General features: G+C 39.1%; 1 protein-coding gene across 1 annotated transcript in view; it reads left to right on the forward strand.

The window, feature by feature from the left end:
* LOC117505418 (neurexin-2-like) overlaps positions 1-15,609 on the forward strand; it is a gene marked incomplete at its 5' end in the record, with an annotated part of 131,807 nt that overhangs the window by 12,278 nt on the left and 103,920 nt on the right. Inside the window, one exon of the mRNA XM_034165063.1 lies at positions 7,957-7,980. Within this exon, the coding sequence (XP_034020954.1) occupies positions 7,957-7,980 (24 nt within the window). The remainder of the gene's footprint in view (positions 1-7,956; positions 7,981-15,609) is intronic.

A 15,609-nucleotide genomic window follows, 5' to 3' on the forward strand; every position in this document is an offset into this window, starting at 1 on the left:
TCGTGCGCATGCGTGAGTTTTTTCATGCATGTCGGTGACATCATTCACCTGTGGGCAGGCCTTGAGTGAGGAGTGCTCCACCCCACCCGTCGGAATCTCTTTGTCTGAATAGCCGCTGCGGACGGCGCGCGTTGCTTTATCAACATTTTTTCTGGACCTGTGAGGAATATCCGAGTGGACACTATTCGAGAAATTAAGCTGGTTTTCTGTGAAAAGTTTAATGGCTGATGAGAGATTATGGGGTGTTTTTTTCGCTGTAAGGACTTCCCATGGACGTCACGCAGCGCTTCCAGGCGCCGTCGTCGGCCTGTTTCGACCTGAAAACATCCTAATTTAAGGCTTAATTCACCCAGGACGTCGTGAGAGAACAGAGAAGATTCAGAACAGGCCGGCATGAGGACTTTATGCGGACATTCCACTGTTTAAGGACATTTTGTAATGAAAGAAATTCGGCGAGTCATTTCCGTGACGACTCGGCAAATCTGTGTGCGCCGCGACAGGAAAAACACCTCCGTGTTGAAAACCATTTGTAAAATTCAGGTGGCTTTTGATGACTTTCAACAAGTGAGTAACTGAGAAATTGTTTAACAGCTTGGGCATGTTCCAACTTGCCCGTTAAGGTTTCCAACGGAGGTGCTTTTCCTGTCGCGACCCCCCCGCGGTCGGGTCCGGCCCGACATGTGACTCTGCCCGCACGTTCTTTCATTACAAAATGTCTGTTAACAGTGGAATGTCCGAATAAACTCCTCATGCCAACTTCTTCTGAAAGTTCTCTGTTCTCTGACGACTTACTGGGTCAACAGAGCCTGAAATGTGGAAGTTTTCAACTTGAAACGGCGAGACGCTGCCGCCTCGAAGCGCAGATCACCGTCAGGCGCCGTGGGCCGTACTTAAAGTGACACTACCAGACCAAAATCTCTCATCAGCCGTTAAAATTTTTACCGAAAACCAGCTGAATTTATCGAATGGTGTCCACTCAGTTGTGCCTTACAGTTTTGAAAAAATTTTGATCAAACAAAGCAGCAGTCTCTGAGCCATTCATAAATAATGAAAAAATCGACGAGAGGGTGGGCGACTCCTCACTCAAAGACTGCCCACAGGCGAATGACGTAACCGACAGGCGTGAAAAAAACTCTCGCATGCCCACGAGGGTTCAAGCATGTCTGATGTAATCACACGTGATTCAAATCCATATGATTTTTGAAAAAAATAATAAGGTCCGTTACTTTTATCACAGACCTCGTATTTGCAGTCAGTCTGGGTAAATCGTGGGACCCACTGAATGTTCAGCTAAGGTTAAGCTAACATTAGCTTAAGCAAACATAACCACGTTTGGAGAAGCAATGCATTTCCCAAGTGCACCAACCCTGTAATGAAAATAAAGGTTTCAAAATACATAAATTGTCAGACTAAAACCAAAAATGACTGGCTGTTGTAGCAAATGACAATGTCTGCTCTTGTTTTTTGTTTGTTTCTTTGTTTTCTCACCTCTATGGTTTGGGATAGCTGGCTGCCTACATAGCCGCCTGTCCGTCTAGCTAGCTATCTCGTTAGCTAGCTAGCCAGACACGTAGATAGACAGATTGACCACAGATTGGATAAAACTTCATATCAAACACAGGGACTATGTAGAAAAACGGCCCGCAGTTCCGAAATGTAATATTTTTGTAAAACCCCTTGAGTTAAAATTGAATGTCTCCATGATAAACGCATTTTAATTCAGTCACCTGGGCGATGGATGGATGAACAGTGTTGTGATCCATTTGTCATTTCTTACGACCAATCACATGCCACATGCTTACGAAATAATGCCGTTAAAAAGTACCCTCCCCTTACGATGCGTTCGAGGTTCAACAGTTTGTGGCGATCGCACTAAAACATCAGGCTGGCTATTTGATAGCAAGTAGAAAGTTTGCTGCATTTGAAAGCGAGAGAGAGAGGGAGAAAAATCTAATTTGCATCGCATTTACACTGAATTAGCATATCCAGCCGCACGCGTCACTCTTCAGCCTCATTTACCTGCTGCAGCACTTTGGTGTTTACTCATCCTGCTGTCTCGACCTATAATCAGATAACATCTCTGCACCATTAGAGCTCTCAAACAGGTGGAAGCAAATGTTGGGCGAGGCACAAATGGGAAGATTAAAAAACAGATTGCAGCAGAGGACCAGACACAACAGACTTCACCAGACAATATATGTCATTCAGAGATGGCCATGATGTTGCTAGGACACGTAATAGACTGCGACTGGATTGCAGTACGCTGTATTATGCAGGGTAGTTTCCATATGTAGCGGCAACAATCTTCTATTTGTTTGCCGGCTCCTCTCTCTGGTGTAATTGCAGTGACATTTAGTTTTCTTTCGCACCTGAAGCCCACATGCCAGTTTCCATTACTTGGAGCCAGACCGGAGTGAATGGCGAGTGATTGGAATGAACCAGGAAAAGCAATTCTGAATTGACGCCCGCTCCCCCTCCATCCATCTGGGGTCACCTCCAGAGTGTCTTTAGTACTCAACCCTGGCTGTGTTACATTTTAACAATGTCAGAACCAAACCAAATTTGGTGGCAGCCGCAAAACTGGAGGTGAGGTGACCACACAAGTGATTTATTATACAACAACAAGAATCCAGTCCGACAAACAACGCCAATGGGATGTGGGGGAAAAAGGGGCCCAAAAACAACACAACGCAAAATCCAATCCAAAGGGAACAAAAAATGGTCAAAACACAAACACTAAACACAGCTGCCACAGGGGATGGCAAAGGATCTCAAGGTACTTACAATTGAGACTACACAAGAGGAACCAACACGAAGAAACTGCCAAACTAACCAAGGAAAGGGTGCTGCTTATATACACGGAGGAGCTAATGATCAAATGAATGATGGGTGTGAATAAGGGAGATCGGGTTGAAATGCACATGACCAAAACACAACCGAAGAAGGGAATAAAAGCAAAACAAAACCACGTCCTCATAGCAAAAACAAACATGGAAATCAAAAGTGTACAAAGTGCAAACAGGGGAACAAAACACAACTGAAGAAGGAAATAACAAAACCACAAACAAAACCAAGTATTCAAGGTAAAAACAAACATGGAAATCAAAAGTGCAAAACAGGGGAACAAAACACAACTGAAGAAGGGAATAAAATGAAAAACAAAACCAAGTACTCAAGGCAAAAACAAACATGGAACTCAAAAGTGTACAAAGTGCAAACAGGGGAACAAAACACAACCGAAGAAGGGAATAAAAACAAAAACAAAACTAAGAACTCACAGCAAAAAACAAACATGGAAATCAAAAGTGTACAAAGTGCAAACAGGGGAACAAAACATGATAAACCTAAGAAACACTTGATGAAGACTAATGACCAACAAACACAAAGGCATGGACAGGAGACAGAACACAATGAATTAATAATAGGACAAAGACAGCAGACAATGACTACAAAATACCTGAACAAAGATAAAGAACTAACCACAGGACACAGACAGTGAGCACACCACAACAGGCTGCTGCACCACATGCACAAATAACCAGACTGATGGGTGGAGACAGTGTGCCTGTGCCAGTATATCCAGGTTACAATTTTCATAAAACAAACACAGTACAAATATGAATATGAAATATGGGGTTCCACAGGGGTCTAACTATGTGTGGCCATTTGAGAGAACATCTCTTAGAGGATTGGACAAATTTCGAGCAATCTCTTTTGCCATCATCTACTTCTGGATAACATCATGGTACTGGCTACTCTCCTTCCCGTCCCCTGTCTTCCTGTTATTCCTCCTCCCCCGAGTGAGGAGTTGTGGAGTTTGGCCAAACAGGAACAGGAAAAACATGCATAAAATCTGAGTGTGTTTCTGCAGCCACACATCCAGTCTATGAAAAATATAACTCCCACCTCCTCCTGTCTCAGAATACTTTTTTCTGCAGCGTTGATTTTATCACTTACTTCGAAAGCACTAAATTGGAAATCGGTCATAAGTCTCCGAGGTTGCTCGGCTACACTGATAAATATATCTGGAGTGGGAATCTGGGCTCGAGTGCACAATCCATTGATCACTTTCACAGCTTTGTCATTAAATATTTATCCAGCTTATTTGCTGGTCGACGCACTTCAGTAATAGCCGCTGTGACAAATGCATCAAAATCAGCAACTCTGCACAAACTGTCATCGATACGAGTCGGAATGGTGCCGCTCTTCTGTAATCAATGTAATGCACAATATAGTGGGTTAGCATGCTAACAGCATCAGCGCATTCCCCCGGGACTTCCTATCCTGGATCTATAAAACATGAAAATGTTCCAGCCCAAGATGCTCTTTGAGACAGACGCGGCACAAAGCTGTTTGTCTGGGACTGGAACTGTTTACACGCGAGCTTCAGCCCCCGTCAACAAACCTCGCCGTTTGTAGGCTCGGTTTTCCCTCAAGGGTCAATTAGAGAGAGCGTGACGGACCGCCGCGGCAGGGGATCCGCGCACACACTGCTCACTGCAAAGTTACAAACAAGTCTGAGAACCAAAAAGGAGCATATTTACCTTAAAAAATTATAATAATATGAACATGCCTGTCTACCTGCATGGTTGCCATCCGAGAGGGCGGTTCCCTGGTGTGTAACTGATTCTCCTTATCAGTACTACAACACTTTTGTATCTTTGCCTTCAGTTAAAGGATTTGTGAACATTTCTGTAAAATGCTGAGAATTTTGACCCGCGTGGGTTAAAATGTTGATGACGTCGCCATGACACACGTTCAGTGGTGACATCATCGATGACACGGGGACGGCTCCGGTCCTCCAATGGCATAGTGTATCAGCGTACTATATGTGGTTGACCTACAGTTAGAACTGAAATGGTCAAAGAACAACGTAAACAGGAAACGGAAACACAGCGGCAAACACGGCTAGCAAACATACGCGAACAGACAACGTGTTGGGAATAAATCGGAATAAATTCTGGACATATTTCACACTAAAATTTTACTGGATTCAGTATGTAAGACAGCAGTTTGATATTGTACTGTGTTAGTTCTCGGTACTAAGACGAGCTAAATTTATATTTTTAATATTTTATCAAAGCTGTGTTCAATGTAAGTTGGAAATTCAAAGTTCCGAGTTTCCATTGAATGCAGCACGAGTAAACCTCACTCATAATTGTATACTGGACAAACCATGTGTGACGACCCCCGTAGGATTTTTCTCGACACCCGTTAGAGAGGTTTTGAAGGCCAAAAACCGCTGCTCTGGGTGTTGCTATGTTGGCAACACTTACTCCGCCTCCATCACCACAAACCCGTATTTGAATAAAGGGGTGGAGCATAGGAACACCATTCACAATCTGGGCGGGACAAATGAAGCCCAAACATGCCTTTTATTCTGAACAATTACCGACAAACTAAGCTAACAGGCTAACTGGTTCGGGTGTTTGTTAAATCATATTTTTGGGTACCGTGTCATGGTTCTGGAAACCGTTTGCTTTTGTATGTGCATTAAAAATTATGACCCACTTCCGTGAGTTCCACAGGGATTGATTCCGTTTTGGAAGAACCTCAAGTGGGCATTTGAGGAACTGCATGTTTTGGCACTGCCGTACTGGCATTTTGCTGTTTGGGTAAAACCCTTGAACGGCGTTTTCTTAACTTTCGGTGTCGGCTGATGTGTTTATTTATCAATGTATTTATTTTTAAAAGCGTTCTGTTGTGATGAACTTAAAACTTGCAAAGAAGTGTTGTCATGGTCTCACTATGAGGTAAAGAAAGCAGCAACAAATTTGGGTTAAGGTCAGCGTCACTGTGTTGAAATTGAGTTTTTGAGCTCGCAATCCAATCTTTTTGTTTGTTTGTTTTTGTTGTGCGCGCTCATTGACATGGGAGTGGAATGTGTTTATAATATGCAAATCAACGCCCACCAGTGGATCTTATTTACCTAATTAACAGATTAAGAGCACTCATTAGTCAGTGTGGGGTACTGGTGGGATCAACGTGCCATGACCTCCGCTATGAAAAGAGGGTGTGCCGGCCAGCAACAAGGGGACTGTTTACCATTTCCATGTCCACTCAGCTCCCACACACACACACACACACACACACACACACACACACACACACACACACACACACAGAACGTGAGTATATAAACACCCAGTGCATAAATACACACATATCCATTTGCGGGAGCTGATATTGTGCTGGTTTTATCTGAGTGTATGTGTGTGGATACAGCCTTGTGAACACAATAATAAAATAACAATATATACTGGGCACTTGAGGCTTACACCGCAGGTACACCTTGAGGAACCAAATGAGCTGATTTGATTTTAGAGTTATTGAATGTATATATTAGCACATTAATGAGCATGAATTCTTTTTTTTCTTTTCTCCACTTTAACTCCAAATTCATATTTGATAACACTTCATACTTACTTTTGATAATACTTCATACTTCATACATATACCCTGGGCAACAGATGAGCAAATTACATTTTTGAATTGCTTAGTGCATGTATTTGCTTATTAATGAGGATGTAGTGTTTTTTTCCACCACCTTGTGAATACAGTAACTCAGATGGCATATTTATCCATTTGAGACTTATACTACAGGTACACCCTGGGAAGCAGGAGTTTTTTTTTTTTTTTTTAAGTATAACTCGGGCATCACACAGTGCACCTTTTCCACTTATGTCACAGATAAAACCTTGGGTGCAGATAAGCTGATTGCTGAAGATTTATTTTCCTTGCAGTATATGGAAAACACTTTATACCTACAACATAGGTACACCATGGGGCAAAGATGAGCTAATTTTACATTTTAGGGTTATTTTGTGCATGGCATGTGATTGTTTTAATAAAAAAATGCATTTTGACTTGTATTGATGGAACATGTGTTTGTTTTTCAGGATTCTGCAGATGCTCGAATGTTAATGTTTCATTGCAATTCTTTCTGTCACTCTCACTCTTTAAGTCTTTCTACGCTTTACTTTGAAGTTAATTTCTCATTTGACCAGGTGAATTTGAAATCATGAATTGTCAAAAAATAAATAAATAAATAAATAAAAATATATATTTTGGATTTTCTACTGCAGGTTTTACACTTGTCCGTTAATGAAAATCGGAGAAAATTATATGTTGGGAACGACATCTATCCAATTGTTCCAAATCCGATTGGTCACGCCCACTTCCGGCAGCCACGCCCACTTCTCAGATAATACATCCTTCTCTCCTCGTTTCCTTTCCTACCAAAAGCAACCACCCCACCCCCCTCTGACTGGTCATGAGTCCAATAATAAATATTTGACAGTATCAAACATTGCAAACATGATTGGCCACGCCCAGTGATCAGATCTACTTTCCCTCTCGTTCCCTACCCCCCCAGCCCCATCGAAATCCGTCCAACCCCTCCCTTACGTGAACGTTGATTTGCTGACTAATGTATTTTTTTTTTTTTTTACTAACAACAAGCTTTTGAAGTTTTCCAATTTGATTCCTTTCATTGGTGAATTTTTGTCTCCCCCCCCCCCCCCCCCCCCCACCTTTGCCTTTTATGATTTCAACAACTAACACTTTTCATCCACGGAATGTCAACCATCTGTTTTTTTGATAATTAACTTGCAATTTACATACTAACAACTGTATTGTTATCCTTTTTGTTTTGGATTTGTTTTGTGGACGACCCTTTGAAGGATGACATACCAACACTATTGCTTTCTTTATTTCTTTATTTGGGTGTTTTACTGTATAAACAACAAAAAAATACATTATTTTCAATTATATTTGATAATCTTATCGAGTGTTTGCTTGAAGTCTTGAGAAAAGAAGCTGGTTTTGCTTAAAAAAAAGCGATTCTCCCGCCTTTTTTACCCCCCACTTTTTTAGGCGGGATTTTCTCAGGTGTGGTTTCTTCAGTTTAAGGTTTGTCATTTTTTTCCTTTCTCCTCCCCCTGTTTTCTCCTAAAGCACGCAGGCATTGGACACGCTATGGTAAACAAACTGCATTATATGGTAGATATCATTCTAATTGTCTTATACTTTGGTTTGCCCTGGGTTTTCCGTTACCTCTTTCTATTCTGTTTGCTTTACTGAAAGTACAATCTGCCATCAATTCCAAGGTAGTTGACAAACTCCACCTCTGTGTTTTTGAAGCCCTCTATATATGTTATTGCTTTTTTTTATTGCCATACAATTCTCCCCTTCCTGATAATGCGTAATGTTTTCATCAAAAGAGGTCTTCCATTAAAAAATTCAATCGATTTAAATCTTGAAAATGTTATTTTACTATTAATTTTTACTTATTTTTGTTTTTTTAAGTTCCTTTTACTTCAGATGCTATCCTTATGAAGAAATAAAGAATAATAAATGCAAAATCTTTCAACTGAGTATCAGATACTGAATGTTTATTTGATTTTATTTTTGTTAATCCCCATTTCTTCCCAATTCATATTCTTCGAAGAACATTTCGAGGTGTAGTGGAGGGGTGTTTGGTGTCAGATGTGGGATATTTGTGCAATACATTTTCATTCTTGGCAAAAATAAATAAATAAAGTCTGTCTTACAAGCCAAAACAAAGACTTTTTTAAATTTGCATTATCTTTACTGCTTTTCAAACCCGATAATTGAAAAATCTTGCCATAATGTAATAAAATGTTTCAGTCAATAATATAATATCATCTTAAATTAACAGATTGCTATAATTATTATTGTTACTGGGTAAAATTTATTTACCCAATAACAGATATTGCTATAAAATGTTTCAAACAGTAATGCAATTACCTATGAACCAATAACCTAATTCATGATGACATTAACAGGATGTTATTACATTATTTGGTTCTACAAAAAATAAGCTTCATGCAGTAATGTCCTATGTTTCTGCCAATAATTTAATAATAAAAACAATTTGTTAACATTATTCTTGTACAAACCAATAGTGTAAAAACTTTATGGAAGGCCCTTGTACTTATTTTTGCACAACCATGAAAGAAATTTCAAACATATATTTCTGACAGTTCCATGATTTTTTTAACACAAAGTCTCGTGTGTGCCGTAAGCACTCTCGCCCCACCAACTGCTGCAACCGCCAAATATGAAAGGTTTATGGGAAGTTTTAAAAAGTCTGTCAATAATGTATAAAAATGTTATTCTATGATTATGTTGTTAGCTATGACATTTTCCCCTATTTTGCGGAATTATCAAGAAATCCTTACATTCCAGGGGTCTACAATATCAAATTCATGCAAAATTGTCATCACAATTCAGAAACAGTATATATTGATGTATTTTTGATGCTTTTCTTGGAGTTAAAAGCTCAAAGGCCACATTGCTGGGAAAAATGTGAAAATTGCTCAGATTTTCACAAACGTGGACTTAAATGACTTGTCTTGACAAATCAGTTGATACTGAGAATGCCACATTTGAAATACCAAAATACGCGTTGACCGTGTTCATCCCATTACCCAGATGTTGCAAACCAGTCATAATTATAATTGTTTAGTAATCCACATAATTTAATTCAGAATTCGACGCCGAAAGATACAGTGTAGCACGTCGAACAATATGAACAATTTCAAATCTTGATCCCTGTCATTTAATGCAGGACCGAATAAAATATATTTACAGGTTTTGCCAAGAATTTACTTGCATTGCAACCAAAAATTCACTGGCTCCTCCACCAGCGGGCGGACACAGCAGTCTTTTTTTTTTAAAGGCTTCTTTAAATCCATTGAGAGAAACTTCAAACAAAAGGTGTACTTCAGGTCAGTTACTTTCCGTGCTCTGGGAGCCAACGCACAGTAAGATATCCGACTGTGTTTTCAGAGTCGGACCTCTGCACCCTATCATATCTATGTTGTGCTTTATTGAATCACAAAACTATTTACAATTTGATTTAGTGGTTGAAGCCCTCACTGTAGCATAGGCCTCAAATAAGGGCTTGATCCCATTAGAGGCCGTTGGCTGATTTACGCTCAAGATGGATGTTCTCCTGGACCTGGAGTACTTGTTTCTACAGTATTTTACTCGCAAAAGCACACAATTAAGTGCTTTGACTTTTTGATCTGTTTGATCCTCTAGAATCTTATTTCAGGAACTAGAATTCGTTGGAACAGCTTATTGTTTTGTCATGTGCGCTAGTAAACGGTGATACTGATGAGCTAAAAATCAGGTTTGCTTTCTCTCAGTGGACTTTCTGATCAAGTAAAACTCTGTGTCCATTGTTGTGGACAATCTACAACCCCAAATAAGAAAGAAAAAAAAAACAACTTGCAATGGGATGGAAAATGCAGATAACAACCTCCCCCACAGTATTTTTTACATTTACTTTGACTTTTGTGTCATCTCAGACAGTATGACTCCAAAATATTTGATGTTTTGTTGGTTCATCTTCCTTCCATCTATTAATATCCATCTTTTCCCGCACTTATGGCCGACAATACATTCCAAAAAAAGTCAGGACCGGGACAATTTGGGGCTAGAAATGACGTAAAATAAATTGAATGGTGATGCTATTTCAAAGAAGTGATGTCAACGGGAGATTGTTATTGTTGTTCGGTACCAAAGCAGTATCCATGAAAGGCTGAGTCTTTGAAGAACAAAAGGGGTAGAGGATCTCCAGTTTGGCAAAAAGTTTGGGAAAACTATTGAAATGCTTTAAAACAATCTTCCTCAGTGAAAAAAATGGAAGGGATTTGCATGGTTATCATTAAACAAGTGAAGTGCATAAAGGGCAAGGGTTCAGAAGGCACTGCATCAGGAACTGCCCTTCATTAATAGCTGATATAGCCACATGAGTAAGTGATTACTTTGGGAAAATTTGGCAAACACCACAATATGGTGTTACATTCACAAATGCCACTTTAATTATTAATTTGCAAACACAAGCCTTGCATTAACCTTGTCAAGAAGCAGCATCAACTTCTCTAGGCTTGGAGTCATCAGTGGAACTATATGAGGTCAGACAAATCAGTATTAGAGATATTTTATGAAAGAAAGGCTGTTTTCAGCAACAAGTCCAAAATCTAAGACGTGTTTGCAGAACAATGTGTCAAAATAACACCTGAAATGTTTCACTGCTTCATATCCTCAATGTCAAAATGTCTTAAGTGCTGAGTGGCAACATTAAAAAGAGGTCAAAAAGAAATAAATATTACCACACAAAATATGAACTACATTGGGTTCATACTGTCTGCAGTGAAATAAAAGTCAAAGTAAATGTAAGAATCATCGGGTGTTTTATATATATTTTTTATTTGTATTTTCCATACCGCCCTGAACCATATTCTTATTTGGGATTGTAAAATCTGGAAAAATGTGCGACCAGCCCCCTATTAACACTAACATTTTGTTTGTTTTGTTTTTTAACTGTTTCTGACCTTACCCCTTGCATGAAGACACTTGACCCTCTTCCCAAACTTTTGTTTTTCTTTTATTGTTGTTGTTGGTTATGATATGCCAGTGAAGATAGTTTTCCGGGGACGACCAGATTTCCTTGTGTGGCACAAAGCGGTATTTGTGCCATACATTTTTACACTGAAACGGGGTGTCTGGTTAGTGATGGGCCATTGTAAAATCAGTACAAACTGTTACTAGCATATGACTTCATGCAGGTAACCATGCTTAGCATAGTTACCATCACATGGGGAGTGGAATGAGCAGTTGCAAGAACAAGGAACAAGTTTTAACAAAATACCTAAACACAGTTGGCAGATGTGGTCATCAGTCAAATTAGGGCATTTGAGTGATGAAGGTAATTCTTAAAAGAAAAGCAAACTCTGGTTACCATGAGGTGAACAAGTACACGGGGTTGCAGTGAAAGATGATGAAAGGGTTGGAAAAGGCTTAGGAAAGACGCATGGTAAGGTGTTGGTGACGTTGAACACAAAGTAAGGCGAAAACGACTAGTACATATGGAGCAGACAGCTTCACAGAGGGACCAAGAATCTGTGTCAGGTTAGGTGACAAAGGACTGAGGCGGAAATATGTTGACAAAAGACAGTATGTTGATATGGTGGAGGGCGTAATTTGAGGTGCTGATAAAGGCATTGAGAGGGAGAGAAGGCTGGATGACTATTAAGGATTAAGTGAGTTTGTGATAGAGAATGCTTATAATGCATTGCCAAAGGAGGAGTTTGGGTACTGTATGAGGAAGTTGGAAGTTCAAAGATGTTTACAATATGTGGATGATGCAGGATATGCATGAGAACAGCGATAAGATGGATGGTAGAAATGATGTATGGACTCAAAGTGGAGGCAGGATGGCATCAAGGATCTGCTCGAACATGATGGTCAGGTTGACAGTTTACTGCAGTTTGCATATGTGGTCACACAAAGTAGCTAGCATGACAAGGGTCATTAGGGCGCATATGAATAACAGAACTGATAAGATGAAGTTACAGTATTTTTTATCCTAACCAGTTTTTCATGAATCTATCTATGTCACCTTCAAAATATCTGCCATAAATAGCAGTTCACTCCAAACCGGGGAGTCTGGTAATGTCCGGAACACTTTCTTCACTGACATACAGATTGCGTTGGGAATATATGCATATGTATATATCATGAGTAACATATATACATGCATATATCAGGTGTTCTAATAATATCAATATGGCCATTAATCCGTTAGCTGCTACCACTTGTTTAATTTATTTTAACTTTAATTTCATTTTCCTTTTTTTGGTTAATGTCCAAATTAACTTACTAAAATGAATAATGACCTCACACCTTACCATGTTGGATAAAGAAAAGGGGGAACGTAAAGAGGAAGCGAGCTTTTCAGTCTTTGAGTGAACAAGAGAAGTGCACCTGTTTCTTGATTCAAACTCAACAGAAGTCATTCTGAGCTCAAATCAGTAATATTTTAATGAAATAAAGAGATTTTCTGGTTAATTGAGAGAGCGCTGGATATATTACTTGGTGCAATTCCAAAATGTAATACTATGTTCACCAAGATGAGGATTCCAACTCACTAACTCCTCCCCCTTTTTACGAAACCCATTTCCTTCTGGTTCATCTGTGATTAGTTACATTGCTTCCACCCCCTCCCATTGTCACCTTTAAATATATTCTTGCAACCCGTTTGCATGTAGCTATTGGCTAGAATGTCTTAACATCAGCATCCACAGAGGGTAAAACCAATACTCTAGCCCTGTGTATCAGTCTGTCGCAGTTGTGTTTCGATGCTTTTTGTTTTATTCGTTCTGTCCCTGTACAAATCTCCAATCAAAATGCTAATCCTCCACCCGCATTCTCCATTTTTCCTTGTTTTGCGCTGCTCTGCAATTAGCTTGACTTACCTGTTTTGTTGCGTCTTCACCTTTTTATCGGTCGGTCTTTTTTGTCCGTACATACGCTTTCCATTCCGATATTTGTTTGTCTTTGTCATCTCACCCACTTAAGCGCATGGCTTGTGTGTTTCTCTGTTAGCTTGGATGTTTTCATTTAGCTTCTTCTTAAAAAAAAATCCCTTCCTTACATGAAATAAATAATACATTGAGCCCAAATTTGGATCTGATTCGATCAATGAAATTCAAGGATTTTTCAAGAATCCTCGATTTCCTATGATACTTTGTCTAAATTGACTAAAACAAAAATGTGGTACTAATCAGCTGTTAGAACCAAACCTTTGTTGTAACTGTACTAACAACCATTTTTGTGTCTGACTTTCCTTTACTTACAAAAATACTAACCGATTATGTTCACCCTCCAACCCTTCAACGCTCTTCGGCAAACAACTAAGAACGTTTCCTCCATCTCTTTCTCATCCTTTGAATGACTGATACCAAAGGGTTCCCCACCCTTCCTTGTCAACTTCAAGTCCTTACTAACACAATGACATAGGTCAGTTTGAAGGTCCATGAGGCCCTTCAATCAACATCAATTGCGTTTCACTGATAAATCTATGGCAAGCTACCAGACGCCTATTTAAGGGGCCCCAAACTGGTTGGAACCCTGAAATTACCAAACAGTTTGACAACGGTTGCTTTAAGTTGTCTGGGTTAGCAGGTAAAATGGACACTGGGTTTTTCGTCAAATGCCTTCAACGGTATATTACGATGTACTGTACTGAACTTTAACAATAATAAATTTGAATAACTTTTAAGTCTATGTTGTGTTTATGAATACCCATTATCCAACCTGGTAAGTATGAATTATGCTTAAGTGAGATGTATTTCCAGCAAAGGCAAGTAAAATATGAATTGAACTAAATATACAGTATCAACATGATGTCTTGAATTATTTTAGCGATACCATGCAACCCAGTAAGTTATGATTGTCCATAACCTTATATTCCATACATTAATCATTTGAGAAAATGGACGATGTCTGAAATTTTCTTGCTATTCAAAGTTGGCAACAAAAAAAAAAGTGCCTGCATAAACAAAAAAAGCCACATCCCCTTATTTTGGGTCTTTCTGGAAGGAAAGCTATTTGGCGTATGAACCTAATAATTGAGTTTTTTCAAACGGGGTCTATAATATACAAGATTTGTGAAAATAAAGCAAATCTAAGATCATGAACTGGGACATGATGTTGATTTCAAATGGAATGATCCTTTAATGTGTTTGCACACAATATTACTAGTTATTTCATGGCATTCCAGTGTTAATCATGTTTATTTCTTGACTAGGTGAAAAGTTTGCTTTCATCTTGATAAGGAATTGTTCCTTTATACAATTTTAAAGTCCATATGAGTTTTAGTTATTAAAAAAAGACATGCATTCTTGGTGGAAATTGTCAAATAATTTATTTGTGTTTCAATACTTGAAACCTGATGACTGTCGATGTTAATATCATTTTGACATAAAATTGTGCTAATATCCAAAAATGGTTTGCTAATCCTTAGCTAACATCGTAGAGTACCAACTGTAGATTGGTCACTAGTTCTTTCCGGAGGTTGGTACAAAACATTTTGGTTTTCTCTGGGTGTTACATTAAACAGCATCAGCTACAACTTTACATGATACCACTTCAGTAGGTACTTCATTAGAAACTGTTCATCATTTTGTTAATCTGCACTGACGTCTGTTAGACTGCATGACTTGGGGAGCACCAGTGTGTTTCAATTAGCGACGTGTGATGCCATCAGCCTTTCCCTCTCGCGGCCAGTGATGCAAGTGCTTGTAACATTCCGTGTTGGTGTGCAGTGTCGTCGATGCAACAAGGAGCTGAATTCATGCCAATAATTTTAAACATCTTCCTCAAAGCAAATGTCTGGATGCTTGTTTTATTTGTGGGAAAATCTGCCTCATTACAACTTGTATTAAACCTCTGATCATGCAATGAGCCTGTGACTAAAATATAACTGCTCTGAGCAATTTTACCCACTGTGCAGTGGATGACCTAAAGGAACGGGACATGTGATGCACAATATAAACATATTTGTTGGGAAATTTGTAGGTGTCTGGAAGCTTGCCATACCTGATTCTTAACATCCCCAATTTAGAAGTGCAATCAACAACTTTGTACGACTTATTTTCCCGTAGCCAATTGTATTCTTCAAAACTGTATTGAAAGAGGTTTGAAAAAAAAAAAAACTAAAAATTTAAGGTAGTTAACCAACTGCACAGAGTACATGAATTTAATATACTAAAGGGCATTAATTGTGTCAATCTA

Source organism: Thalassophryne amazonica, chromosome 23 (assembly GCF_902500255.1).
Source record: "Thalassophryne amazonica chromosome 23, fThaAma1.1, whole genome shotgun sequence".
Lineage (NCBI taxonomy): Eukaryota > Metazoa > Chordata > Actinopteri > Batrachoidiformes > Batrachoididae > Thalassophryne > Thalassophryne amazonica.